This window comes from Pseudoliparis swirei, chromosome 10 (genome assembly GCF_029220125.1).
Source record: "Pseudoliparis swirei isolate HS2019 ecotype Mariana Trench chromosome 10, NWPU_hadal_v1, whole genome shotgun sequence".
NCBI lineage: Eukaryota > Metazoa > Chordata > Actinopteri > Perciformes > Liparidae > Pseudoliparis > Pseudoliparis swirei.
The window spans coordinates 6,849,477-6,876,166 of NC_079397.1; the positions used below are offsets into that span (position 1 = coordinate 6,849,477).

The 26,690-nt window shown below is 45.8% G+C and overlaps 1 protein-coding gene across 1 annotated transcript in view; it reads right to left on the reverse strand.

Moving 5' to 3' along the window:
• The window catches only part of snd1 (staphylococcal nuclease and tudor domain containing 1), a 172,088-nt gene that overhangs the window by 21,956 nt on the left and 123,442 nt on the right, over positions 1 to 26,690 (reverse strand). The window contains exons 18-20 of the mRNA XM_056424296.1: positions 16,276 to 16,417; positions 2,481 to 2,604; positions 892 to 961 (exon numbers count right to left, since the gene is read on the reverse strand). Coding sequence (XP_056280271.1) covers positions 892 to 961; positions 2,481 to 2,604; positions 16,276 to 16,417 — 336 coding nt within the window. The remainder of the gene's footprint in view (positions 1 to 891; positions 962 to 2,480; positions 2,605 to 16,275; positions 16,418 to 26,690) is intronic.

Consider the following 26,690-nt stretch of genomic DNA (forward strand, 5'->3'; position numbering starts at 1 on the left):
AAAGCCATATTAGATTTTGACGGCACTGTAAATGTGGGCCTTAAAAATTAAAGACAAAAGTGGTCGGGTGTCTTTGTTAATGATCACGTCATATTTCAGGGACTGACCTATACCTGAGACAGGTGGCAATATGAGCAACTATTAGCTGATGACACAGAGGCATGAAAACACGGCCAGAGTGACTCAACCTTCAATGACGCAAAACTACAGAGAATGAGGTAGATTTCCGATCCATTTTTCTTTTCGGTGCGCCAGGTCGGCCTCGGAGAATCACACATTCAGCAAAAATGCCAGGACGCATCGCGTCTGCCAGCCAACCCCCGAGCTGTCCCCCACTCGGGGGTCAGTCACACACTGTGCCGCTCCACTGCATCATGGGAAATGTCCCGCAGGCACTTGGTGATGCAAGCATGTGTACGCAATTGGGTAGAAACACAAACGCACAATAATGCACTCACAAGCATATGGTGCCTTCGTCATCACAGAAATAAAAACATGAATATATATGAATGTATATATATATATATATATTAGTGGGGGAGTTCTGCTTGTGTTATTGTTCTAAAAAGGAATAGAAACTATGCTCTCTTTGCTTCAGGTCGTAAACAATAAAAGGGAAACCAAATCAGCCTGCATCTGCAGCTGGAAGGGCACATCATAGCTGTTAGGTTGCTTTGAATGTGGAGATGGGCAAACAACTGGTGTCTAAATAGAGGCAAGATATAGACAAGAATTCCCTCTTCAGATACTCGATGCCCTCCGGCTGTGGGTTTGACTTTAACAAAACATTTTCTTCATTTTTAGCCCCAAACAATTGGACGATGTTTTAGTGATGACCATGCAACATTCAGCACTTTCATCACAGTCAAATGCATGGTCTCCGGTACTCACATTGCCGTAGTCAATGTAGAAGACGTGAACCCTTGATGGTGACTCAACTTTCTCCACTCTGGCTCTGTACCTGCAGTCGGGGGGAGAGAGGGAGAGAGAGAAAGAGAGAGTAGGGGGAGAGCGAGAGAGAGCAGAGGGAAAGTGAGATGAAGACAGAGGGCACAAGAGGAAAAGGAGATGAGTAAATGATTCCTTGCTTATTTCCCTGGGGAGAAGGTGTTGGAGGATCTGTCTGTTGTGATCGGGGGAGAGGAACCGGAGAGGATGAGCAGGGCGGGGGAGTGAGAGGGGACAGAAGGGATCTATCAGGACATGGCAGGGCTGTGAGAATTGTACAGAGGCCTCTTTGCAATAAAGAACTGAAATTCAGACCTATTTTTGCCTTGTGGCAAATAGAACTTCAGTGCATTAGTGCTACCCAGGAGTTTGATTATTCCAACACATATGGCAGGGCGAGTTTGAAATACAAATAACTCGAAAGACAGATCAGTGACAAATTAAGGGAACACCATCACTCAGTTCGAGAAGTGTCTCTTCATCTGACCATCACTCGGCTGACTCATCTCCGAGGAGACAAAAAGACAATTTGAGTGAGAACCCAGGGCAGCAAGGGGAAGACAAATAATGGCGGCATCATGGGCAAAGAAAGAGACAAGAGAACAAAGGTAACACCAAATAAGTGATTAACAGGAAGACAGAGAACAGCAATGGGCGCAGAGAGAGAGAGAGAGAGCCACAAAGTGTGAGTGAGTGATTAACAGAGGGTTTTCCTTTCTATTTACTCAGACTCTGTGGTGTTCTAAGAGGACATGAAAGGCAACGACTTTTTAATTAGCCCCCCAATGAAACAGGCCGACATTCCACATGCATCACGGAATACAAAGAAACGGACAAAGAACAATGCAAACATGAACATAATTAGCTTGCTGAATAACATCGTACTGGTAAAGAAAGAGAAAGAAAAACCCCCACAAATCTCAGACAGTTTTGATGTTTCACGTAATCAAGGAGACAAACCAGCCTGCAGAAAGTGACGGTTTAAGACATATGGCTTGTTTTTTAAATGCGCATTGTCTTGCATTGTTGACACAAAAGAATGACTTTAGCTTCCCCCCTTAAAAACCTGGCGAGGAAGATGGAGGAAGGGGAGCGCCTGTGTCGAGGGAACATTTGTTGTTCTTTAATCAGTTCAGTGATCTTTTTTCACCGTCACCATTTTGACAAGTCTCTCTCTCTCCCTCCCTCGATCACTGTGACTTTTATCTGTCCCCATGACCATCTGTAAACTTCCAACATCCGGTGAGGAGTGGTGTGTGCGGGTGTGTGCGTGTGCGTTACTGTCAAGCGACTGCTGATTCTGAAAGGCCAAAGAAGAGGCAGAGAGCTAATTACACCCTGTGGGTGTCTGCAGTTAACGCATCACAGGCTTAAAGAAAGACGAGGTAAAAATGAAATGCCAGGTATTCGTGGGAAGGAGAGAAACACACAGACACAACGTACACGTCTCAAGCAAATGGAGCTCATCACATTGTAAAAGGTCTCAATTGATATCGAGTTGGTCTCGGCGCTCCTAAATCCCGTTAGCTCACCATTCGCCATCGGCAAACGTGGCGAGGCAGATGTCCCCTCGGCGTGGAGCGTAGGATCCTTCCACGGGCGGCTGGGCGGCGATCTCTGCTCTCATGGTCTCCATCAGATTCTCCAACTGGGCCCCTGACAAAGACAACGCAGAGATGACCAACTTTAGTGAGCGGCTCCGGTGCGATTCGAGGGTGTGTTCATTTCCTCAAGTTGCATTTGGTTACATCATTAGGGGCTGTTTTGTTTTACTTTGACATTGATGTGTTTATCGTTTTGCCTGTATTCTAACTTTTTTTTTTATACCACATTTGGAATATGAGTTCCCACTCCCAATAGAGACAGAGTTGAACATTTTAAGACGTGATGGTGTACGATGGGACTGGAATATTTAATTAATGTTGGCTTCACTGTGTGAGATTGGAAGAGAGCAGATCTAAAGGCAGAAAATGAACACACTGGCGTTTTAACTCTGCAGAGCTCCTCAGCAGGTTTCTGTTTATACAAAAATCTGTATAACATTTAATATGTCTGATGTGACTGACAAGTATGAGCGTGTGCTCTTATGCACAGATTATTATGGAGGCTGTTCATGCTGCAAACTGAATTGGAGTGCTTCTCATAATCTTTTTAGTTTTTTGTTGTGATGAATGGGATATTGATTACTTTATTGCTGGAACATGGTTTATTATTAAACACCCGGGTTCCAGTAAAAGTAAAAAAGCATCACTGCTCAAAGAACAAATGAAAAACACAAAATCCATCTTGGTAGAGCTCGCAGCTTTTCATACAATGACAAAAGCTAAAACCAAAAAAAAGTTCATCTTGGGCTCAAGAGAAAAGTGAATGTTATTTAAGGATGGCTACGCTCTGAAACCTCAGCTCTAATGGTATCCCACAATCCATCGCATCTAAACCCAAGGAAAAATAGCCGATAGCCCATTAGCATCACGCGGCTAATGCTGGTTTGACCCTGCTGGAGATGTGCAGCTTCGAGTAAAGCGAGCCAGCTCTTCCAATGGCCTATCAGGTCCTTATACGACACACAGCAGACCCGTAATGGTGGATTCAGGGCGAGAATGGGTCCGTCTGTGTGGTGGTGATTGGAGAAATCAAGAAGCGAGTCAGTGCTCCGTGAATTCAATGACCGCGGTAAGTGGCATTCTGATTCAAACCCATCAAATGGGGAGCTGGTGGTGGTGCAAAGTATGAGCATCTCCAAGGGACTCACTTCCTGGGGTTTGTGTCATAAGTATAAGTATAGTATGTATGTCAAACTGTGTTTACGCACACATGTCTATTAGTGTTCACGTGTAAGTGGATGTGTTTGTTTGTGTACCTTTGTGTGTGTGTGCGTGCGTGCGTGTGTGTGTGTGTGTGTGCGTGCTAGACAGGCCTTTGTGACATTTGATGGGGTAATTTTAGAAGCCATTTTCATGCAGGGTCATCATTAGTAATAGAGCATTTTTAACCACCCATATTTGTACAATGCGAGGGAAAAATAAAAAAATCAGGCACACAGTCCAGAGTCTGACAACACTCACAGTGAAGCTGAAACAAACTGACGGTCATCCTGTCCGACTTCTGCAGTTATTTTAATAACAGCCGAAGGTATTGAGGCAAACAGTCAGACTTCCTCAGGAGAAACCCAGTTGCTTTGGCCGTGTATACAACTTATTTTTTCACAATGTTTTTATATGTTGCAAATATGTTTGGATGTCAACAAAGGGGCGCATGAAGCAGCAAAAGCAGGAAGTGAGAAAGGAGGTGAAAAAGATCTCAAACAAAGTCACACACTTAATTGGGAAATATTTATGACTTCACAAATTCCGCTGAGGAACGTGAGGAAGATTCACCGTCACAAATGAATTACCTTCATATGCAAACACTACATAAGGATAGCAGAAAGTGAATAAATCTCAAGAAAATATTGATGAAGAAAGTAGAGTAAGAAATGAATACTCGACTTGGCTCTCATGCCCTTTTCTGAATGAAATATCAGCTACACATAACAATGACCCACATTAAAATAAATGGACACCAAGAAGAACGAGTCTAAATGAGCCTGTTTCCACAGCTGAACACCAGAATATGTGTAACATGGAGTATGAAGGAAGAGTAGGGAAACACAGTGTGCTCTGACACAGTCTGTCCCCTCGCTGTGCCATCAGTGCTAATGCTCCGAGCCGAAAATACAACCTCCTCAAGCTGCAGCTTCATGTATCCCTAATACCAGCGTTTGAGGAGAAGCCCAACAGGGAAGAGATCGGATTACTGACCATCTGTATGTAAACTTGGGTTTTACAGTAACCAGGTTACGTTGGCGCGGGCAAACACAACCTCAGATTTCCCGGCATAACATGATCTCCTCCACTAACCTGGTTTCATATGCACGAAAATGCAGTCAGTGTGTGCTTGTAAAAATTAGTAAGTTCCGCTTACTATGCATATATTACTGTACTATCAAACAAACGGCTTGGAGGCAGAGCGTGCAGCACTACAGCTCTGAGGAAAACCATTCTTTACTGCTGCGGTGACTTGTCATTAACACTTGATATTCATTCTGCTGTTGGAAAACAAGAACATATAAATAATGATGCTGTTGATCGGAGACAGCCAAGCAGCTGCCAACCAACCGCAGACAGGCGACCTCCATTAGCATGTCGAACAGAGGAAGAGCACCAGCGAGGAGGAAGCAGGGCTGTGGAGTGTGAAGGAAGCGCCGGGCGCTCGGTTTGAACGTGGAGGGGGTCAGGGCAGGGGGGGGGCGTCCGAACACCTCATTGGCCACCCACTGCTCCACCAACTGCTGATGAATGCAGTGAGGGGAACGGGAGCATAAACACACCCGCAGACACACATCATCCTCAGCGTTTTGTAGAGAAAGCAGTTTTTGGAAAACATGTCTGATGAATTGCTTTCCGAGCCCCCCCCCACACACACACACGTGGTGTAGTTACATCATTATGCTTTGCCATAGCGAGTTGATGCAGACTCACTGGAATGGCATCCAGCTGTCACAGCCAGCCACCGCCTTGATTTATTAATCTAATTAAAAAAAGTTAGTGTGCGTCTTCCTTCAAGCTCAGACTGTACTAGTATGCATTTATGTGTGTGTATTTATACACCGACTTGGACCATGTTCCACTTTGGGCTCAGAGAGCACTGAATAAATGACACATGAGCTTTAAGAGGGATTCTACCTGCAAGATATATACATACATATAGATTTAGATCTATAATTAATTAGATGCATCATTATTTAATTAAGCACTTACTGAAACCATTAAGTCCTTAAAACTGTGGAACATACTAATGGCTGAATGCAGAGTAATTTTTGTTCTGGCGTTCACGCGAGAGACCCTGAGAGGGAGCGGCTCTGTTGGCCCTCATTGGATGTGGAAGAATTGCGTGAAGATCCAGGAGATTTCATCCTGGCAAGTCTCACTTGTCATGCGCCACTTTCATATGAAAGAAAAGGGTATTCTGTCCTCTAGATACATGCGTTGGTGCAGCTTATGTTCTAATGCGTCACTGCAGACGGATCGGATTAGTTGCACTTTCCTTTTACTCTGTGGTCTCCGGTCGGGGCCAGTCAAAGGGCTCAGACAGGACAGTGTTATGGCTCGTTAAGTTCAACCAGCTGATTTATGACCCGCTAGGACCCAGAAGTCAAGTCCAGTTACACGTCAACAATAAATCTATGTGACTGGCATGATTCCTTTTCTCTAAAGATAAAAAAATATATACATACAAAATTGTGATTTTCTTCTGTGCCGTCTTGTATAATTTGGTTCATGATTACAACAATCATTCTTAAAAAAATGTCAGCATGTCAACTCAACTCCTGATGCTTGACAACAAGGCTATGGATATGTGGGACTTTGAGGGAGTACACATATGTAGCCTCATTGATTAGAATACTGACTGCTATTAATTCCTCCACCTTCTTCCCTGTGTGCGACTGAGCGTTTTATAATCTGCGTGTTCATATTTGCAAAGTGCGTTTGATTTAGTAGAGTGTGCCCCATGCAGTTTCATCATTCTCTGTTGGGATTTTCAGATCCAATTTGCTGTGCAGGTTTCTTGGACAAAGGTGAACTCGCTTCTGGATTAAACATTTATCAGGAACACTTCGTCAGTGTGTGCGGGCTTAAGTCCGGCTGAGTGCCCGTCTGCAGACGCACAGCCAGACAAGTGTTTGGGTAAATAGGCACAATACAAAGAAATATAGAGAAAAGGCAGGTGTGTGGAATCCCATATAGAGGACCACAATACAATTTGTGGAAGAAGACTGAAATGAGCGTTTAAATGCTGCAGGTGGGAAGAGAAAGACTAATCTAGACCCTCATGGGAGAATTCAACAAACTTGTGTGCGTGCGGCGTACCAGTGAAATTCCGAATGAATACGAGCAGTCACATTGGGAAGGAAGGAAGTGCAGCGAGGACACTCTGCGTTACAGAGGCAGACTCCGATTTCATGTTGGCATAAAGACAGCTGAATATCGGCGTGCGGCGGGGGTAAGCCATGTCGTGTGAGAGTGCTCATTCGCCGCTGAAGGGAGAGCCAAAGCGATGATCCTAAAACCAAACCACTGCCTGCGTCTTGACGCCAGACAATTTGATTCCTCAGCAGTCGCTTTATTCCACTGTTGTTTTTCCTCCCTCGTTCTGTAATTTGTTTATACACCATTATGGCTGCAGCTGTTTGTAAATCATATATAATTACATTGTGAATGGCCAGTACGGAGTGAGAGAGCGATTAGGCTTAAAAACTCAAAAACAATGGAGAAGGAGAACGAGAGAAAGGGAGACAGTTTTACTGGTCGGTTATGATCGGATTTGATTATAATGTGGCGCACGGCGTGTGAGCAGAGACAAGGGGGAACAAAAAGCCAATGAAAACAGTGAATCATGTGCCCTTTCGGCACCCATCCCAAGGCCGTGCTGAATTCTATTAAGCTGTTTAACAAAGCCATTAAACCACAGAAGGGTAAATAATCACAATATGTCGGAGGCAGAGGCCAAGAGAGCGATGGCTGCTTATGGAAGCGTTCACACTTCCTGGGAAGAAGGAAGGGATTAGGAGTCAAAGGGAGGAAAAAAAAGTCCTGCTGGGGGAAACAATCCACTGGAGAGGATCCAGAAACACAAACATGGCCATAATTAAAGAACTATTTTGGAGAAGGCAGGCAACATCTTGAGTATTGAGACTGAAGTCGACTGGTCAAACACTTGGTGGACATATGGACATTGTCTCCCATTGCATCTGCTGAATATGAGCCTTGTGCTTTAGCTTGGAGTGTTAATAGTCATGAGGCTTTATCCTCTGGGGGAGAGGAATGGCTGCGTTTCAAGACATGCTTGCAACACTTCAAAGGTAAAAGGCGACACGGAACACAGGCTTCTGTGCAGTGTTGGCTCGCTGAAGCATTTGTGTGCCTAAGCTCTACCCACTAGTTATGAGTCCAATGCGCCTCGTGGCTGGTCAACAACACGGCGCTCACCTGGGAGGATTTCTACACGTTCTGAAGACGGCGTGACGAGCAGGGAGCACGCACAAGAGAAAGGCTCCCTGAGTGATGCTCAAAGTGGTGCCAGCATCTGCAGAGCGCTGAGGGAGGCCGACAAAACAAATGATCCCCCTGATTGACTCGCGCTGCTCCACACCCACTGGATTATATATGCTGCTCCACACCCACTGGATTATATCTCATGCAATACCCTGCTTCCCACATACCCCCATTACCACCACCACCAATTACCTACCCCATTCCATTCTACCCTTTCCTGGCCGTCTGGAGCCTTTTACAGCAAATTACGGTTTCTGTAATTGGAAAACCATGTCCGAAAATGGAAACTCTGTGGCTCTCTTTTTGCACCAGGCTCTCCTGCTCCGCTCTCTCTGCCACCTGTCGAGCCTCATTGACTGCGGCTAATGCCCCGTTTTGATTGTGAGGAGTCCAAATATATACATAAGATGGCCCTTTGCATCAGTGGAGGAAGAGGACCGGGGAGTGAGTGCGAGCCCTGCCAATTTTGGAACGAACCCCATTTGGACCTGGAAGTGGATCACCGCTGTGAAAAGTGCCATTCAGCCATTTAGCTTTAGGTAATAGACCCAGAAGTTGACATTAATGCAAATCACGCTCGCTACGATTGTGAAGAGCAAAGGATGAAAGCGACGGAAATCAAAGCACCCCGTCGTACACCGACAGGGGAGCTGACCTTTGACAAGTTAAGTTGTGTGTCTGATTAAATAACGAATGCCTTGGGAGGGGGAGGGGGGGGGGGAGATCATCTGGGCAGGGTCTGACCTCTAAATATTGCTTCTGAGACAATGACATGGAGGATAGAAAGCAGCGGCGGCTGCATCTACTGCAACTTAAATTCCCCTCCTTTACTCACTGTACCACCACAGCAAGGCCTTGAACACTCTTCAACCGAATAATAGTCGATATATATATATATATAAATATACATACACACATCCCGCCCCATGCAGGACACCCTGGCAGCTCTGCACAGCTCCTTCATTCATCCCCGGTGTCTGAGGGAGAGGTACAGGAAGTCCTTCCTTCCCGCTGCTGTCAGGCTGCACAAGCTGAGCTTGCAGGAGACCACAACATCACTGGATCTCTTATCACTTTAATCTGTTAACCGTTTCAATACGCTTAATTTGTATTACCTTGTACATACTTTCATTTCATTTATTTGTTATTCCGTCTGTATATTTAATATTGATATTGTAATTTTCTTTTCTTACTGCACTACTGTAGTCCTTCAATGTCCCCATTGAGGGACTAATGAATGAATATCTAATCAAATCTAATATAGGCAAAGATACACGGGCCACAATCTGGGTACTTTTGAGTACACGGTGCACTCTCATACACTAATCGGCACCACATTTTACTCGGGCTGAATTTTAAATTAGAACCGTTATGTTACAGACAAGCAGCTTTAGCTTCAAGAGGAATGCAAGAAAATGAAAGCAGAATAACAATTACAGCAATTCTCCCCTAACGCTATGGGGCTATTAAACCATTCAACATAATCATTAATACAATTGACAGATTAAGCACATTGCATTTCTTTTGTCTGTCGTCTTTCTTTTTCACATCACAATTTGTTCCTTTACTTCATTGTTTTTAATTAGACTGTTAAACAAAGAAATCGCTACCACTTCCTAAAAATCCTCTCGTTAAATTAAAGTCTGTTTCATAACGCTCCATTGTAGGATATAATTATCTCAAGTCTCAACCCCTGACTGACTTGCCACAGGAAGATTTCATCCTGAATGAAATACAAATAAAGCAAACACTGCAGGCACCACTGTATGCAAAGTCGAAATGTGCTCCCTTGTTTTGCATTAGGCGCTATTGTAAAAAGTAATCATCGCTTGGCTGTCTTGACATGACATCTAATTAGCGGGCCACTCATCCTGATCAATATGAAATGCTGCAGTAATTCTCATCTCCTCTTATAGACGCAGTGAATACCAGCGATACTGGGGCAACTCCTCTTAACCCTCCTGTTACCTTTCGGGTCAATTTGACCCCATTCAATGTTTAATGTCGGTGTTCCTTGGCGTCAATTTGACCCCAGGCTGTTTTTCACTGTGTCAAACATATAAGAAATATCAACTTTTTTATATATTTAAAGAATTTAGGTAGTCAACAAACAAACAAAGTACCTCACATTTAAACTTGGGAAACAATATTAATTTTCTGGAGGTTTTAATTGCCGGGGTCAAATTGACCCCGAGGGAAAAATATCAGAAATCAGAATCAGAAACAGGTTTATTGCCAAGAATGTTTTCACAAACAAACGAGGAACTTTCTTTGGCGGAAGGTGCAAGAATCGCGCACCAAGACACAGAGGCGCCGTCCGCGGCGCCATCTTGGAAAGGGTGGATGAAAATTATAGCATAACATGAGGGAAGAGAGGCGAGAAAAAGAAAAAGCAACCCCCCGACTATGCCCCTAGAGGGGTACAGTGTGGGAGCAGGAGAAACAAAAACACCATTGCACATAAGCACATACATCTTAGACATGACTTGCAACGAGTAGGAAGGGGGGGAGGGGAGGTAAGCCAAAGACTGGGCGATAGCCCCGCCATTGGGGGCAGAAGGTAACCAGCACCGACAAGCAGCCAGCCCGGTCTGTCAGCCGTCACGGCGACGGACACAGACCCCGTCCTGTCACCCTGGGGGGGCAAAGCAGGCGAAGGCGTGGGATGGGGGGGGGGGGGGTAGTGAATGCATTTCAGTGTGTTGAAGTTCGTGTGTGCGTGGCCTGATATGTCGTCCTCCCCCAGTCCACAACAGACAAAGTTCCCAGACCGCAAGATGGTCGTTGCCATGGAGATAGCCTTGAAGGGTCCTGGGGAGAAAACAACCACAGGTGTCTGTGGATAGGGGGAAGGGAATGAGAGAGTCTCGCTTCAGTGATCTTCGGGGGAGTTGTTGTTCCAGTCACGGCCTTGGCCAAGGCCCGTCCTGGTAGAGGGAGCCGAAAGCAGATAAGATTGGGATTGTTTGGTCTTCCAGTAGCTGCATTTCAATTTTGCGCACCTACTATTCCTCCATTTTCCTCCCATTTCCCAATAGGATTTCAAATCGATCCAATTTCATTTGCAGAGCCATCAGCTTCTCCACGATGTTGTCATTCTGACGGTTTAATGCCACAGTAAATGTAAAATGTAACAGGAGCGTTAATATAGAAGTTGGACTTGATAAGAAAGATGCTGATGCTGTGAACAGTGGGAGAACAGACACTAAAGGGGGAACCAACACAAAGAGGAGACGAGTACTTAAGCCAATATGAAACAAAAACGTCAATTGGCAGTAAAGAAAACAAGCCCATGAATGACTAAGATTGAACCATGACATTTCAAGTTCATGGAATTCAATTTAAAAAAAGACAGAAGAGGGCCTGGTCTGAAGAGGAGCCTCGGAGAGCAGCTCCCTGCCTGCCTCGCCCAACCAGTAGCCGGGTCCAGCATCATTAGGTGATGAACAGCTGCTGTGTGTAAAAGGTAGAAGTGTGAATAATGCGGACGGAGTGGCACCTGGTTGGGGGGAACGACGCTACTCATTACGAGCCTGTATGGGTGCCAGGAAACAAGCACCAGACAGGATGTACCGCCAGGCTGCAGCTGAGCCTCGAGATGTGTGTTCCTTCGGTCGGGGCCCGGGCCCGCAACCCAGCCCCACGGAGGTGACAATTAAGTGACTGCAAATCAGGAGGAGTCTGCTAGCTGTGCTCAGAAACACCTGGAAGAATGTTGCCCAGTGATACAGTCGTTCGGCCAGCCCACGCAGGCAGGATCCAACCATATTACTTCTACACGGAAAGCAGGTGTGTAGGTAACATACAGAACCAACGGATTAAATATCTGCACCACGGATCCGATGCATCCCTCCAGTAATATTCAAAACTTTCCTAAAGTCGTTCGCTCAGTGGAATTGGGACACAACTTATGAGTTTAGGGAAACTAATACTCTAAACTTTATGTCTTTGATTAAAAAATACATAATTAAAAAGTGGATCAACTGCTCAGGATGCAGCCATAACGGCTACACCCCCTTTAAGTCTTCAAGGCTATATTTAGCAAAGTTGTTTTTGTTTATTATGTGGACTGCCCAGTGTAGTGGCAGAGCAACAACCATGTGCATCATGTCTTCTAGTGTCCAAGGTCACACAGATCTATGATGGTCCCCCTCTGACAATAATTACACGCAGCCTCCAGAGAGAGAGAGCAACACACACAAGGAAAATAGGGAGAGAAAAGAGGAAGCATCACCAGGAGAGGACAATGTGTGCGGGGAGACCGTGAGAGATAAACGCACACGGCAACAGATAAAGACCGTTAAAATGAACCGAGGATTAAAGAACACAATCCCTCAAGCGTCTCAGCGACTTGGAATAAAACATTCCTAATGTGAATTTAATCACTTATCGAGCTTGGGTTAAGATATACATATGTGAAGAAGAGAAAAAAAAAGCGGCACTTAAGAGTAATTAAATGTGAATAATTAAAAGGGGGAAAAAAATACAGAGCGCTTAAGACCCCCGAAGAAGGAAAAGATATTACCAACGGCATTTTCACAAAAAATATGAGAATGGTTGAGAAGATAATGTGTGTTTAAGTGCAATAACATTCGTGTAGCCTTTACTCACTACTGCCATAATAAACCATAAATAGCCTGGACTAGAAAAATGTTACATTCACACATGGTTTATATACAGCTTTTACCTATATTTGTTCTTGTCCCACTGATCTGCTGTCATCTGCTTCAAACTGTATATGCTTCCATCAATGTCATCTTTCAGCATTTTCCCCTCCCTTATTGTCTTCCGTTTGTGGCGCTCTCTACAGACACCCGACCCGACCTACCACACAGCGCTCTTCTTACTGGGTTAGAATATTTATGTATTCGTCTTTTCATATCAAACACTGGTTTCTACCTCGTGCTCCGTTTCATCAGCATTATCACGCTACCTGGAATATTTCACTGCTTTCTCTCCTCGTCTTGCTGTTGTGACACTTTAATTTTCCCACGTTGAATCAATACGGCTCATCTTATCTTATTGAAGCAACAACGGCTGAAACAAATGGGTTCTTAACTGCAGACATAAAAATGACTTTCAGCTGCATTTCTAATCATTGATTGTTTCTATAAATACCGCTAACTTTTCATGATCGCTTTTACGCGTGCAGTAAAAGCTGTGGATTATTGAAGTTAAGTAAATTTGCTGGCATCTCCCATCAATGGCAATGGGCTTTTACTTTCTCCTTACAGTCGCTGTCGGTGGGGCGTGTTGCTGGCTGCCAAAGTGAGCATCCAGACCGGTGGAAGTCTGTTAGGCCTGCACTCCATATCACAAGAGTGCTGTTTCTCAAGGATAGTCAAGGAGTGCTCAATGAAAGGGTTCGCTTGCCTGGCAAATGGAGCGCTGCTCGGGGTCGCCAAAAAGACTGTCTGAATGTGGACTCCGATCTTCGCCGGTGAATTTTAGAACGGCAAAAAAAGAAAACGGGTCGCTGAAGAGAACAATCCAACTCGCAGCATACTGGGGGGTCCAAGAAGGTCGATTTCTGATAAGCTGCATCGGGAAAGTGTGTGTTCAACTCTGTGGAAACTTGTTGCTTCTTTTTGAAGGCGGCGCACACTGAGGGCGGAGAGTTGACACATCAACGCTCCGTGACGACGCGTTGTGTTGTGTCAAACGGCAGCGATGGTCACGGTGGGGTCGCCGTCCTATGCCGTGCGAAGATTTGAAGCGCAAGCGTCTTCTTTTTGTTGTTGCTCTGAATTAATTACTTGACAGGCATGATTAGTTTGAGGTTAATTGGTCTTGCCGAAGGGCTGCGCGATGAGAAAACTCATAACATAGACATGAAATTCTTTGGAACGCCGACTGTGGCCCACATGGTAACCCCTTCATCATTTATGAGAAGCGTTATGTTGTAATCATTTGCCGCCACGAGCGTATTTATAAAATTCTGACTCGGCTTCCAAGCTTATGCGAGTATATAGATTCCTTCACTTCAGATATAGAGGGAAAGGTAAGAGGAGGGTGGGGGGGGAGCATGTAATGATATTGCAAAGCACTCAGCTGGTATGATTTTACAGGCCCCAACACTTTGATGGGCTCTTCAAGGGGTTGCTATGACTTAATGTAGCTTCGAGGAAGCGTCAGCAAAAATAAAAGAGACCAAGGGAGAAAAGGAGCTGGAGGAAGACGGGAAGGGGCGAACAATGTGATGTGGAGGGAGATGAGGAGAAGGAGGCAGGGGGGAGGACTGGTCAGGTGGCCTCCCTGCTGAGAATAACACTTTTCTTTAACTAGCTTGTAAGGCTTTTGGTGAGGGAACACCAATTATAAAGGGGGTGAAAAAAAAAAAAAAAAAGACCACAGCATTGCTGGATCATCTAAAAATCAAGCCTTGATATGAGAACATATTACATAACTCACAGCTTCCTTGTCAAAATACACAGAGCAGCAGGATACAAAAATGCAGCTTGTGTACAATTTATTTAAATGCAGCACTTAGGTTGCTACTGAGAACAGAAGTAAGTAATAGCAAGTGCTGTTTCCCTAATAAAAAGAGAAAAAGGGTCACGTATATAAAAGATATGCTAATGAATAAAAAAATAATAATTTGATTTGCTCTTTGAATCCGAAACATGAGGGGAAAGTCCACAACGCGGTCCGGCTGTACATACTTCCTTCTGACAGCGAGTAATGCAGAAGGCCGCAGGTTAACGTGTGCCGGACATTTCAGCCTCTTCCCCGCGATAAAACTTGAACATGCCCTCACGACGCCACACTGCTGCTGACAGGGGGCAAGTCCGGAGTAGCCAGAGGAGGTCGACAGGCTTTAGATCTGACTCTACAGCTCATGGCAAGAAGATGAAAAGCAGATTGTGTGTGCACACTTGGGCCTGACATCGGAGTGGCAGTGGGGGGGGGGGGGGGGGGAGGTAGAGGGCAGGTTAAAGAACAAATGTGGGCCAAATGCTTTCAACACTCATGTGTCTGACTGGATTATTATGGTGTGAGGGATAATTAGCCTCAGATTGGCAGTAAATGAAGGCATATTAATTAATTACAGCAGTGAGTGAGGCAAATTAGGAGGTGGCCAAAGTCAATTTCATGGCCTCTGACAGCCGACTGCCAGATGTGTGGGGTGGCTGCGACAGGAAGACCTCCGCGTCGTGTACCGCTCCCCGCACACAAACTGGCAGGCGATGAAGGGCTAGTGACCGACATGCAGCCTTCAGCTCGGTTCCAGCTAGTTGGTGAGCCCGAGTGTTGCTGTAATTGTGACAATGATGAAGTCACAGAATCCAAGGCGTCGAGGACAGGTTGGTTCAAATCATGATCATCCCTGAAGGATCATAATGATGAAGAAATGGCCGAGACAATTACTGTAACAGCCATCACACATTTCTCTGAATATTACTCTGAAAAGAGAAATCCATTCTCTCATTATCTCGACCGCATGATATTGACTGCGGAGGCAATAATGGCAAAAGTGTTGCTTAGTTACCGTTGCTGGCTTGGACAACTTGCTGACAACAAACTGCGGTGTGTATGCCCCAGAAACACATGTATAGATAGATATGCACACGCCTTCATTTTGATAATGTGGAGGATGGCCCGTTAAGTTTACCAGCTAAAAGAGGGACCGTTACCCAGAACCAAACAGGATGGAGGGAGGCATTATGTGTGCATTCATTCATGCACATACAGTATACACATACATACACACATATACACACACACACACAGCTTGTCAGAGGGAGCAGCCATGTGAGAATACTAGGGATTGTTAGTTTTCCCATCTCCGAACTTTCCTCCCCTTCCCTCCCCCCGTTATTGGTGACAAGAGGGGATGGTGTGATTTATTCCTGTCATTCAGTCGTAATAACAAGAGGGACATCCTTTGTTTGGTCTCTGATGGCAGGAGGGATGCTGCAGCAAGGGATGAGGCAAAAAGGAATGAGGCAACAAGGAATGAGGCAACAAGGGACGAGGCGAATGTCAGAGTGGTGGCAATAATTGCCATTCATAAAGTCAGCGTGGAGCTGAAAAGGAATAGAAAGTGAGCGGACCTCACACCGCTGACATTGATGATGTAATACGACATGTTTACCCAGCAATTTCAAGTTTGACTAATACCCATTTCGATGACATGTATTCTGGGTCGAAGTCTGTCATCTGACAAATATAAAAAGGGATTTGAGTCCTCCACGCATTCTTGCACGTGCACACACACCAGTTGTGAACATACCTGTCTCTACGTCCTGGGAGTAGAAGTGCAGGGTGTCGCAGATTTCGGTGACGTACACGGCCCTGTAGTTGGCCGCTCGCTCCTTCTCTTCCGTTACATACACAACCTCCTCGACTGGTTTCTCCTCATAATTGGCCCAGATCTATAACACACACACACACACACACACACACACACACACACACACACACACACACACACACACACACACACACACACACACACACACACACACACACACACACACACACACACACACACACACACACACACACACACACACACACACACGCACACACACACGCACGACAGGTCAGTGACTGCAGCAAACACCAGACATGTGAAATATAAACATGGAGCTAAATCACTTGACATTATCCTCAGCATCGTTTGAGAGACAAAACAACAAGATATAAATAAGCACGATAGATTGTGCGTCACATTAAACATGTCCAGTCACGAAATATTTTGAATATCTATTTCCACACAATTGAGACATAACAGTGGTTCTACACACTTGTGACTAATGGCTGGTTTGGTCACTTCTTTGTGAGAGCAGCGGGATAATATCATGACAAGCCGGGCATGGTGACGCTTCTCTCTTTTGTTACTCTTCATCTTGGGCCAAACTCAAACCCACGACGCCGCCAGCAGGTGGGACACTCTTTTGTTTCTGAAGCAATGTGAGACGAGACACAGCAGAGACTGAAACCGTTGTCCCAACTTCACAAACAGAAATAATAACTAATATTTTCAATGAGGTAGGTCACAAGCATGGCAATGTGTGTGTGTGTGTTGTGTTTAGCTGCATCCTTTCGATGCTGCATCAAGGTTACTTCTCTTTCGGCTCCCCATGAGAAACGGAGGGCAGGCGTCTCATTAGGGAGAAGTGCTTTGCCTTGGTCCACATATCAAACTGCATGGACGTGTCTCTCTGTGTGTGTGTGTGTGTGTGTGTGTGTTTACAGGGTGCAAGAGATGCAGCAGAAAGAAAGGGTAGTTGTCAAAACTGAATATAGGGTGTTTGTATATAGCTACAAGTTCACACATGGTGTTGGGCACGTGGAGCTGAGCTAATCAACTCCCTGCAGATGAAGGGAGCGAAGGAGGTGTATAAGATGGGCCAGTAGCCCAAAAGTCAAAAAGTGCACAGTGCTCTAACTTCTTGTGCTCCAGCAGCAGCAGCAGCAGCAGCACAGCTGGTTACCGCTCCTTTCTGCAGGCTATTTGGGAAGTGTTTACTTTTAAAGGTTACAGAAAGAGGGGGAAAAGAGGCAGACGGATTCTTTCACAGTGATATTAGCCAATTAGGGTTTGGCTAATTATTTAACTGCATGGTATCATCGAGTTAATTAGATAAGCTAGTTTTAATGTTGTCATTTTTCACTCTGCCTCCGCTCATCTGCATAGCTACGCTTGTGTTAAGGCTTAGTTAATCATACCCGAGGCTTTAAAAATAAATAATTAAATGCAGGCTCTTCAGCATGCTAAGATTATCCGTTTCCCTCATTGATGTGGTGATGTACAGAGGCAAGGATGTTACAGAAAAAAGTGTGTGTGCGATTTGAAGGAATAAAAACAATTAAACGATAGTCATCATGGAATTGCTTCCAACCCATGAAACAAGTGACAGAAGAAGTGAGTGCTGCTGCCCTGAACAAAAGACCGGGCCATACTACCCAATTACATTCAATTATTCATCCCACAAACACTGCAAAAAGTGTTGTTTTTTTAAGAAAAGAAAAAAAGGAAGAGAGCTGGAGAAGAGGAAAAAAGACGGAAGAAGGAGAGGGGAAAAAAAGCAGGTAGCATTTCAGGGGATTGAGGGCGAGCAAGGTTAATGAAGACCGAAAACGCATCCACGCTTCGCAAACCCCCAGATCAACCGGGATTCTTTTTTTCTCCGGCATTAGACGGGCGTGTGCATTATTAACACACTTAAATACAGCCACATGCACACAATATATGCAGTCACAAATGCCGGAATATAAACATGGCTCCCGCCCTGCAACGGAGCTGACATGGCTTGGCTTTTAATCAAACCGGCAGCACCAATTAGGAAAGGCAAAGATGAGTGTGTCGCCTCGGATTAGACCGGTGGCAATCAATGTGGCACCTTTAGGGTGGAGGCAAGTGGGTGGGCTTACGGGGGGATCGGAGACCGAGCGCAGCCGCCAGGCGTCCTGTTGACCTGCGGCTCGGTGTCGAGTGTGGATGTCACTGTGACAAGAGGCAGGTACGAAGACAGATGGGAGAACACATCGGCCCCCTGGGAGAAAGTTCTACTTTCTGCCCCAAGAAGCACGACGCGTGCTGAAAACACAACCGGACGGCTTGATTACAATTGAGAGTTTGCACAACTACAAAGGTGGTGAGAAGACACGAACCGAGGCGAGCTGACGCAGATCTGCAAGCACACATGCAATAAAAAGGGTCTCCCATTCAATCTTTTTTGTGTTGGTGTTAACGGTACTCTGGCTCCAAGTTTATTTATTTATTGTTTTAGATATTTACTCCGGACGGGCGGCTAGAAACTGCTTTGTATGTGTTCTCTGATGCAGTCAAGACAACTGCTATCGGTTCATTTGAGTTCGTGACCAGTCTCCTTCTGGACATTTGCAAAGACTGTAACCTCTTTTTGCCATTTGGCATCTTCAAACCTCCGACATTGCTTCGTCAACAAGTGAAGTAGTTGTTGTTCTGCCCACTGGATATTGAATGTTAATCAATTAGCATAATCTCACACACACACACACACACACACACACACACACACACACACACACACACACACACACACACACACACACACACACACACACACACACACACACACACACACACACACACACACACACACACACACACACACACACACACACACACAGCGCTCGGGGCTGATGACCTTCCGTGAGCAGCCAACCATCCGGTTTGTTCCACTTGAATGCAGGTATGTGACTGCTGCTTCTGCTCTGCAACTGCAGCCAGACGCTACAGCCACCAAGCTGCCAGAGACAATGAAACAGGGAGAGAGAGAGCGCGGGGGGGAGAGAGAGCGAGAGTGGGGGGGAAGCAATAGAAAGATGGGGAAAAAGGGAAAAGCGGCAGGCCATTAAGCTCGGGCTGAAAGGACAACATGTCCTAACAATGGAGGCCAAGCTGAGAGAGATGGCGGGTCAGGCTGACCTTCACAACTCCTGAATGACAAAACACACGTACACCAAAGTGAGTCAGTGTGTTAATGCGATGATGGGGGGATATGGTTCTACTGACGCTGAGGGTGACTATCAGAACCACATGGAAGAAACATCAATCCTGTGTGGCAAGGTGCAGGCCTGTTCCCAATCCTAGTTCTCTTCTCCCTTTTTATCCTCTCCTACTTTTATTTTCCACTACAAATCTATACCGCCACAGCTTTCTCATTGGATTTTTCTTCCAATTTCAACACTACGGGAACAAATGATAATTTACCCTCTTCCTGAGCCACCGGCCACTGTGCCGTTTAACAGCTAAAGCTAAAGTGAAACCTGGACGACAAATGTCAAGGGCACTGAAGGAGAAATACCTCGTTATAGCCAAAGCCTTACAGCAAGGCGCTGGGTCTTAATGTCCCTGCCTGGTTCACCGGATAGCTCGCTGATGGAAGAGCAGCTCTGCTGCGGAGAGTTAAGTAGGCTGCTGATTAGCTTAGCGATGATTTCTCGGAAATATGTTGTAATTTGATGAACGGTGCGGCAGCCCAGAAAGACTGAGCAAGTGTTCGACACTTGTCCAGTCGACTCCTACAAGCACAGGTGGGTGAATACACGGACAGATGGATGACTGAACACACGCTGTGCCAGGACAAGAGGGTGAGGGCTGCTGGTTTGAACGCCGATTAAAGGTGGCAGCGTGTCAACTCTGGGACTGTGTTTCTGGTCTGTTGGTCCTGAAGTCCCCACTGCTCCCCGAAGGACAACATGCAAGTGCCCAATGTGATATACTAGCAAAGTAATAAAGGGTTTAGTTTAAATGTCCTGACTGTTAAGAAAGACATTCGTACGGTCGTTCAAAATTAAACAGACTCGTATCTTTGGTTTACAAGATGTTCGGAACTGAATCTCTAAAACGTGGAATAAATAAATAATCCATCTATGATCTGAGAACCCACACTGCTGGCAATTCCGAACGTGTTACACCCCCTTTCTAATCAAGCTGACGCACTCGGAAGAGAGCGCTCCTCGAGAAAGACAACAAAAAAAAGGAAAAGAAGAGAGCGCTAGGAGCACTATTCTAAATAGACCCGTCTTCAGAATTTCTCATTAACCTGTCTTAGCTTCACCGCCGCGCACTCGCATGTACGAGGCGCTCGACAGCTGCGCCGTGCACGTGCCGCTGCCCGATGATTCAAGCACACCTCAGTGGGCTCTCGCAAACCCGTGACAAACTGTTGCACCTGTGACACAATGCAGCTGTCGCAAGCCAGCAGAGAAGTGGAGCAGCGTGAGGCCGATAACAGAGTGGGCTCTCTTCTTAACATAGCTCCGTTGTCAATTCATTACCCAATCACACTCGGAGAACAATTGAAATCAATGCGAGCGTGTTAGTCATAAGAGTGCACTTTGTAAATCAATTTAGGCTCCATTAGATCCCTGATGAATCCTCTTTAGATTAAATGGTTAATTAATTCAACCGAGGGCACGTTGCTCTCCTCTGGTCTCTCCCTGGTTTTTTTTCTCGAAGCTCACTTCAAAAGGCTGAGAGATTCACACAAGAAAAGGGGGATCGCATTTACTATCTGTATGACTCATTTTGATCCTTTTTAGATGGCAGCAGGGTGAGCTTCACTCGCACAACAATACAACAATCAAGCAGACGCATTGGGAAGTGAGTAAAGGCTGCATCTTCAGACGGGAACGTTAAATAGGGCCTGAACTCTTTCCGCTGTAAATCCAATCCCTCTGGTACTCAACGTCGTAAAACACTTAAATCTATCCAAAGAGAATGAGAATCTTTAGAACTCTGCATTTATATTCCCTCCACGACATAGTTTAGAAAAGTTACCCCTGTAATCTAAAAACTCGCTTCAGAGTTTGACGGGTACGCAAAGGGAGGAAGAGCTCCGTGGAAATCGGCATTGCAGTCATGAGGCAGAAAGGTGGAGGACCCTGGACTTCCTGTTGCTCCATGGTGTCGTGTGTATTGACGACGCCATAAGAGGCAGAACATTATCTACGAGACGATTGCTTCCCTGAGGGTCAATCTGCCACACCAGTGCAGCCTCAACTTGGAGTCACGGGAACTTTGATGTTTTATGTTTTCTAGTGTATCTGCTCTGTGGACCATGTGCCATTTATAATAACATCCAACTCAACACATTTAGGAATGGGGTGCATTTGGAGCAGCAGGTTATTTTTTGTTATCGATAATTAGTATTACCACACTGTCCTTATTAAAGAGGTGAACGGTTAACGGCTGCAATACAGGAAGTGCTGTTATTGTTAATTACGTTTGATGTGATGGGCCACAAAAAGAAAGAAATCATCCTGTACAATAAAAAAAATGCAACATAAAGATAATAAAAATGAACATAAAGAACTCCACACGCCACTGAGTGACAGGCGGACTACCAGGGTGCTCCACTCTGATTTATTGACGGTTCATTTGCGGAACAGAGATCACAATGTAAGGGACACGACGGACATGTTGTCATTATTGATTTTGATTGGAAAGCGAGTTGAATGACGGGTGTCAGGGTGGTCCGATCGCTCTCGCACTGTAAAGGGAAAAGATATTAACCCAACGCAACAGCCCGGCCAGATGAGGCCCGCCTCCAAGGTTAAGAGGGGTCCTTGGTACATTAACCCTGATCGCTCACCTTGTCGCGGCGGGATAAGTACAAGGAGTAAGAGGGACGGTCGTGGCAGCGGGAGGAGAATTGAATTACGGGAGTTTTATTGTACGCAATCTTCTTTGTCACTCCTTGCCCTGATGTCCTCATATTCAGACGTAATGCATGGCAGCCTTGCATCATAAAACATATGGACTGGGCTAAGCACATAAACACGTGTATGTGCAGCGCTGCGGCCTTGGGACGAATCGGTGCGGGTTGAGTTACGACGTGGTCGCAGCATCGCTCCTGCCTCAGTGGGCTCATACCGTACGCGTGCTCGTGGGCCTGCAAGGCCACGGGAACGTTAAAAAAAAAAGGCGGCTTATTTGACAAGCTGTAAAACTTGAAAGCGCACAACTATATCATGTTTGAGGAGGTAATTGGGTCAGCACATCGAACACACGAGGACTAAGGGCGATTTGCTTTGTATAAACCTAGCAGTGTTTGAAAAGCACTTTGCCATATTCATCATAATCGACCACAGTTGGTCTGCTGCCACCTCAGACATTAAGAAACATCTGGATAGGTGAAACTGATGTCGTACCGAGATACTTTAATAAAGGACGTACCACTATGTTCTAACAAATCTGCAATTCCTAAAATCTCGAAATAATTTGATACATTTTCAACGATTATCTTGAAAAGCACAGAACACACCCCGAGGAGATGCAGTGCCGAGACGTTGCTTCAGGCTGAGGCTCCACCGACTCAGAGTTCCAGTGGGCGTCAGTGTATCTCAGTTAGAACCAATCAATCCTTAATCTTCTTAAAAGAATATTACAAAATAAGTGTCCACTTTCACAATCCAAGCCAAACAGTGAGGGGGAGCGAGGGGAAAGCAGGAGCGGAATGGAGGGATGAGGCTCTCGGATGTGGTTACTTAGCAGATAAATTATGCATTAAAACTGCACAGGTGGCGCGAACAGGCTTTTTTCGGGGAAGGGAAGGAGCCGACCAGCTGGGGAATTCATAACGGGAACGGAGGGGAAAGCCAGGAGGAGAGGGAGAAGAACAGAGAAAGAGATACTGCCGAGCTTCATATCACAGCCAACAGATGTTCTGCCATCACAGAGGCAGCAGGCAGGCGACGGGGCTACTCAACCCCGGCTTACACGGCTAATATGAGCCCTCTTGAGCTGCCGACACACACACACACACACCAGTTGAGGGCTCGCAAGCGCACGTGCGTGTTGGGTTGAGAAGTGGGAGGAGCTTCGTCGGCCTGCTGACAAAGAGCTACGGGCAACAAGTGCGAAAGTAAGTCGGTTTATTCACGATGAAGAACACGACAGAGATCGGTGGTGTGTGTGCACGGTAACTTAGGGGGCATGGCGTTACCATGGAAACAGGACATGTGGGTGCATTTGCAATGGGGGTGACGCATTAACATGCACCCGTGACATCGTCCTCATGAGTGCCACCCTACGAACCAAGCTTTGCTCACAGATCTCACACGTACGCACTCCTGCAAATGGATGCGTATGTCAAGTGGGCCTCTTTGTTAGTTTGTTTCGTTTTTTTTACTGTTGCAGTGAGTGCGTCTATCGGCCACCATTAAAAGAGGATCAAGCCAAACAAGAGGTCGCCAGCGCTGGGGAACAAGCATGCAATTAAAGCCGGCCAGCTGCAAGAGCGAGGACACGTGACACACACACACTCGATCTTCAGACGGCGTAGACAGAGGCCGAAAAATAAATACAAATTGAGAGAAAAGAGGGTGGCGCACAATAATTAAGCTGTGGCCAAGACAAACACTTGTGATTGAGTATTATGATAACCGTAATAAAAAATGAGGCGCTGCGAGAAGGTCTAGATGCGTAGAAAGGGACACGAGCACTTAGAGCGCTGCTAGATTTCGGTCTGATAACGACTACTTTGCTTTGACCGCTTCCTGACTCCAGCCCTTGCCCTTCACATGTCCTCCCCCCACAACAGCTATTCTTATGACCTTGATGCCAAATGGGTGACATTCTGTCTTTTTCTATAAATACACCCACCTGGAACAACGGCATGCGGGATAAAAGTGGGCTGAAATTAACAATGCGTCCACACTCAGTGTCCCTTCCACCCTCTGTCTTTCTTCTTCGCCTTCCTCTGTAGGATGTGTTTATCAATTAAAGCGGATTATCAGTGATCATCATTTTTATAATCAGTGGAAATTGTATAAGGTAAAGAAAGAAAGGAGAAGAGGAGGAGGAGGAAAATATAAGGCAAATTGAAGATGTGATTAAGAAACAGGACTGCGTCAATGTCACAATGTATAAGCATGCAATTAAAAAGCAATTAATCAACTTTTTCATTTACCGGCTAGTCCGTCAAAGGAAGCCAAAGTGTTGCCATAACGACCGGTATTCGAGTGTACCTTTAACCTGGTCCTTCCTTTCTCCGTGCGGAACTTCTGATACATGTTCTGTCTGATCACAGCTTCCACCCCGTTGTTCTTCGCCTCCCTACGCACTCGCCATTTGAGGAGGCGCAAACGTAATAGCGGTATGAAAGGGAGGGAGCGGTGGAGGGAGGCCAGCAGAGCTTGTGGGGATTAAGGGAATGGGAAGAGATGCGGGATAGTAGAGAGTGACAGAGAGGTTAATATGGATCTGGCTATGGCGAGGAGCAACGATGGAAAGTGAAAGCAGGAGGGAAGAGAGGAAAATACAAGGGGAGGGGGGGCTGGAGATGGCAATATCACATCAGAGGTAAAGCTCCTTGAAGTCTCTGAATCGCTTGGCGCGTCTCACAATGTGTGAAGAGATTCAAAAGGTCTGATGCTGCTCTCCCAGTTTGAGAAACAGCTGAGCTAATCAGCCTCCGCGTTGGGCGGCGGCGGTGGAGACCGTCGCCTGCGCGTGTCGGAGCACATCCAAACTAATCTGGTGACAAAGGCTTGACATCAACACGGCTACAACATCATGTAGAGCCCATTAAAGGCCCATGTAAAGGCATTTATGGACTTTTACATGTTTTATAAATTTGCCAAATGACCCCATTAAGTAGTGGGGATAAAAAAAAATCCCCCCTTTTCCTGTTGGGATTAAAAATGCTGCGCCCCGCGTGACATACTAGAACCACGCAAAACGCTTCGGCGAGGCCGACACATAGATGACGTCGCAGAAATAAGCAGGAAGGGAAAGTTCCGTGGGGAAAAAGACACGAGAGGCTAAGAGAGACTGGGAAACGGAAGAGCAGTGATGACGAGAGCCGGTTTATGTAACTGTCTGGCCCCGAGGCGCGAGGGAGAAAGAGAGAGAGGGAAGAGAGGGGGAAGAGAGGGAGAAGAGAGGGAGAGGGGGATTGAGACTGTAAAATGCACAAAAACACAAAACCAGCAGAATGGTCCCATTCTCTAGATTTATAGTGTTTTCTGCGGGCTGGCCGACCAGGAGGCTGAACACAGTCGGAGTTGACTGACCGAAATTAAATCGTGGAACATGTAAGAATTCATCAAGAATTATCTCAAACCTTGATCTTTGGAAAAAATAAATGTGCCATGTTGGTGCCAAAGAGGTGACAGACACGGAGATATTTCAGTTACCTTGTCCGCCCCGTTAATAAACCCTTCCATCCCCTTAGTTTGACTGATGAGATGGATTAAGCCGGCCACACCTCTGATTGTCAGCAAAAGACACACACACACACACACACACACACACACACACACACACACACACACACACACACACACACACACACACACACACACACACACACACACACACACACACACACACACACACACACACACACACACACACACACACAATTTGGAGGATGCAGATGTAAACAAACAGCCTCATATACTCTCTCACAAACTATTTCATGAAATATGTAATGGTATTATGCACAGGCTAAATAAATACAAATTATAATGTATGTGTTTGAAATCATGTAAGAAGGTGCAGCGCATTCAGAAACAAGCCGGCTTAATCCTCAAAGCAACGCGGCAACCCCCCCATCCTACACCTCTCCCCGCTTCCTTTTATTCATCCATCTATTCCTCTTTCCGCATGTCAACGTGCTCCAAGGTTGACAGCCCATGAAAAAGGACCCATCTATTTTCTATTGAGGGCCAGCATTTCCACCCAGCTTTAACACACATGTTGAATGCCTTTCCGCAAACCAGCAGCGGTGCACTGGCGCTTTATGACTTAACTAGGGTCACAGGAACATATTTCATCGCGTGGGACGGTGTGACAAACCCGAGGAGGCCACCGGAGACACTAAAATACGAGTCTCGCGTAAAACTTGAGCGGACAGGTACGGCCATCTGCGGTCGACAGCGATGTGGCTCACGTCCTCCCCGTGCTGGTGGAGCGTGACGCACCAACAATGCAGCAAACCGCAAACACGAGAATGTAGAACAAGTGTCTCGGTTATCACAGATCCACCATAAGACAAATGAGCAGGGGCAGTTGTGTCTGGGCGCTCTGGTTGGAAATCTAAAGAGGCGCCTTTACAAAGATCAGAGGGCAGTAGCATCAAAGAATCAATTAGGACTGCAACCAACGATTATTTTAATAAGCGATTAATCTGTTGACTATTTTTT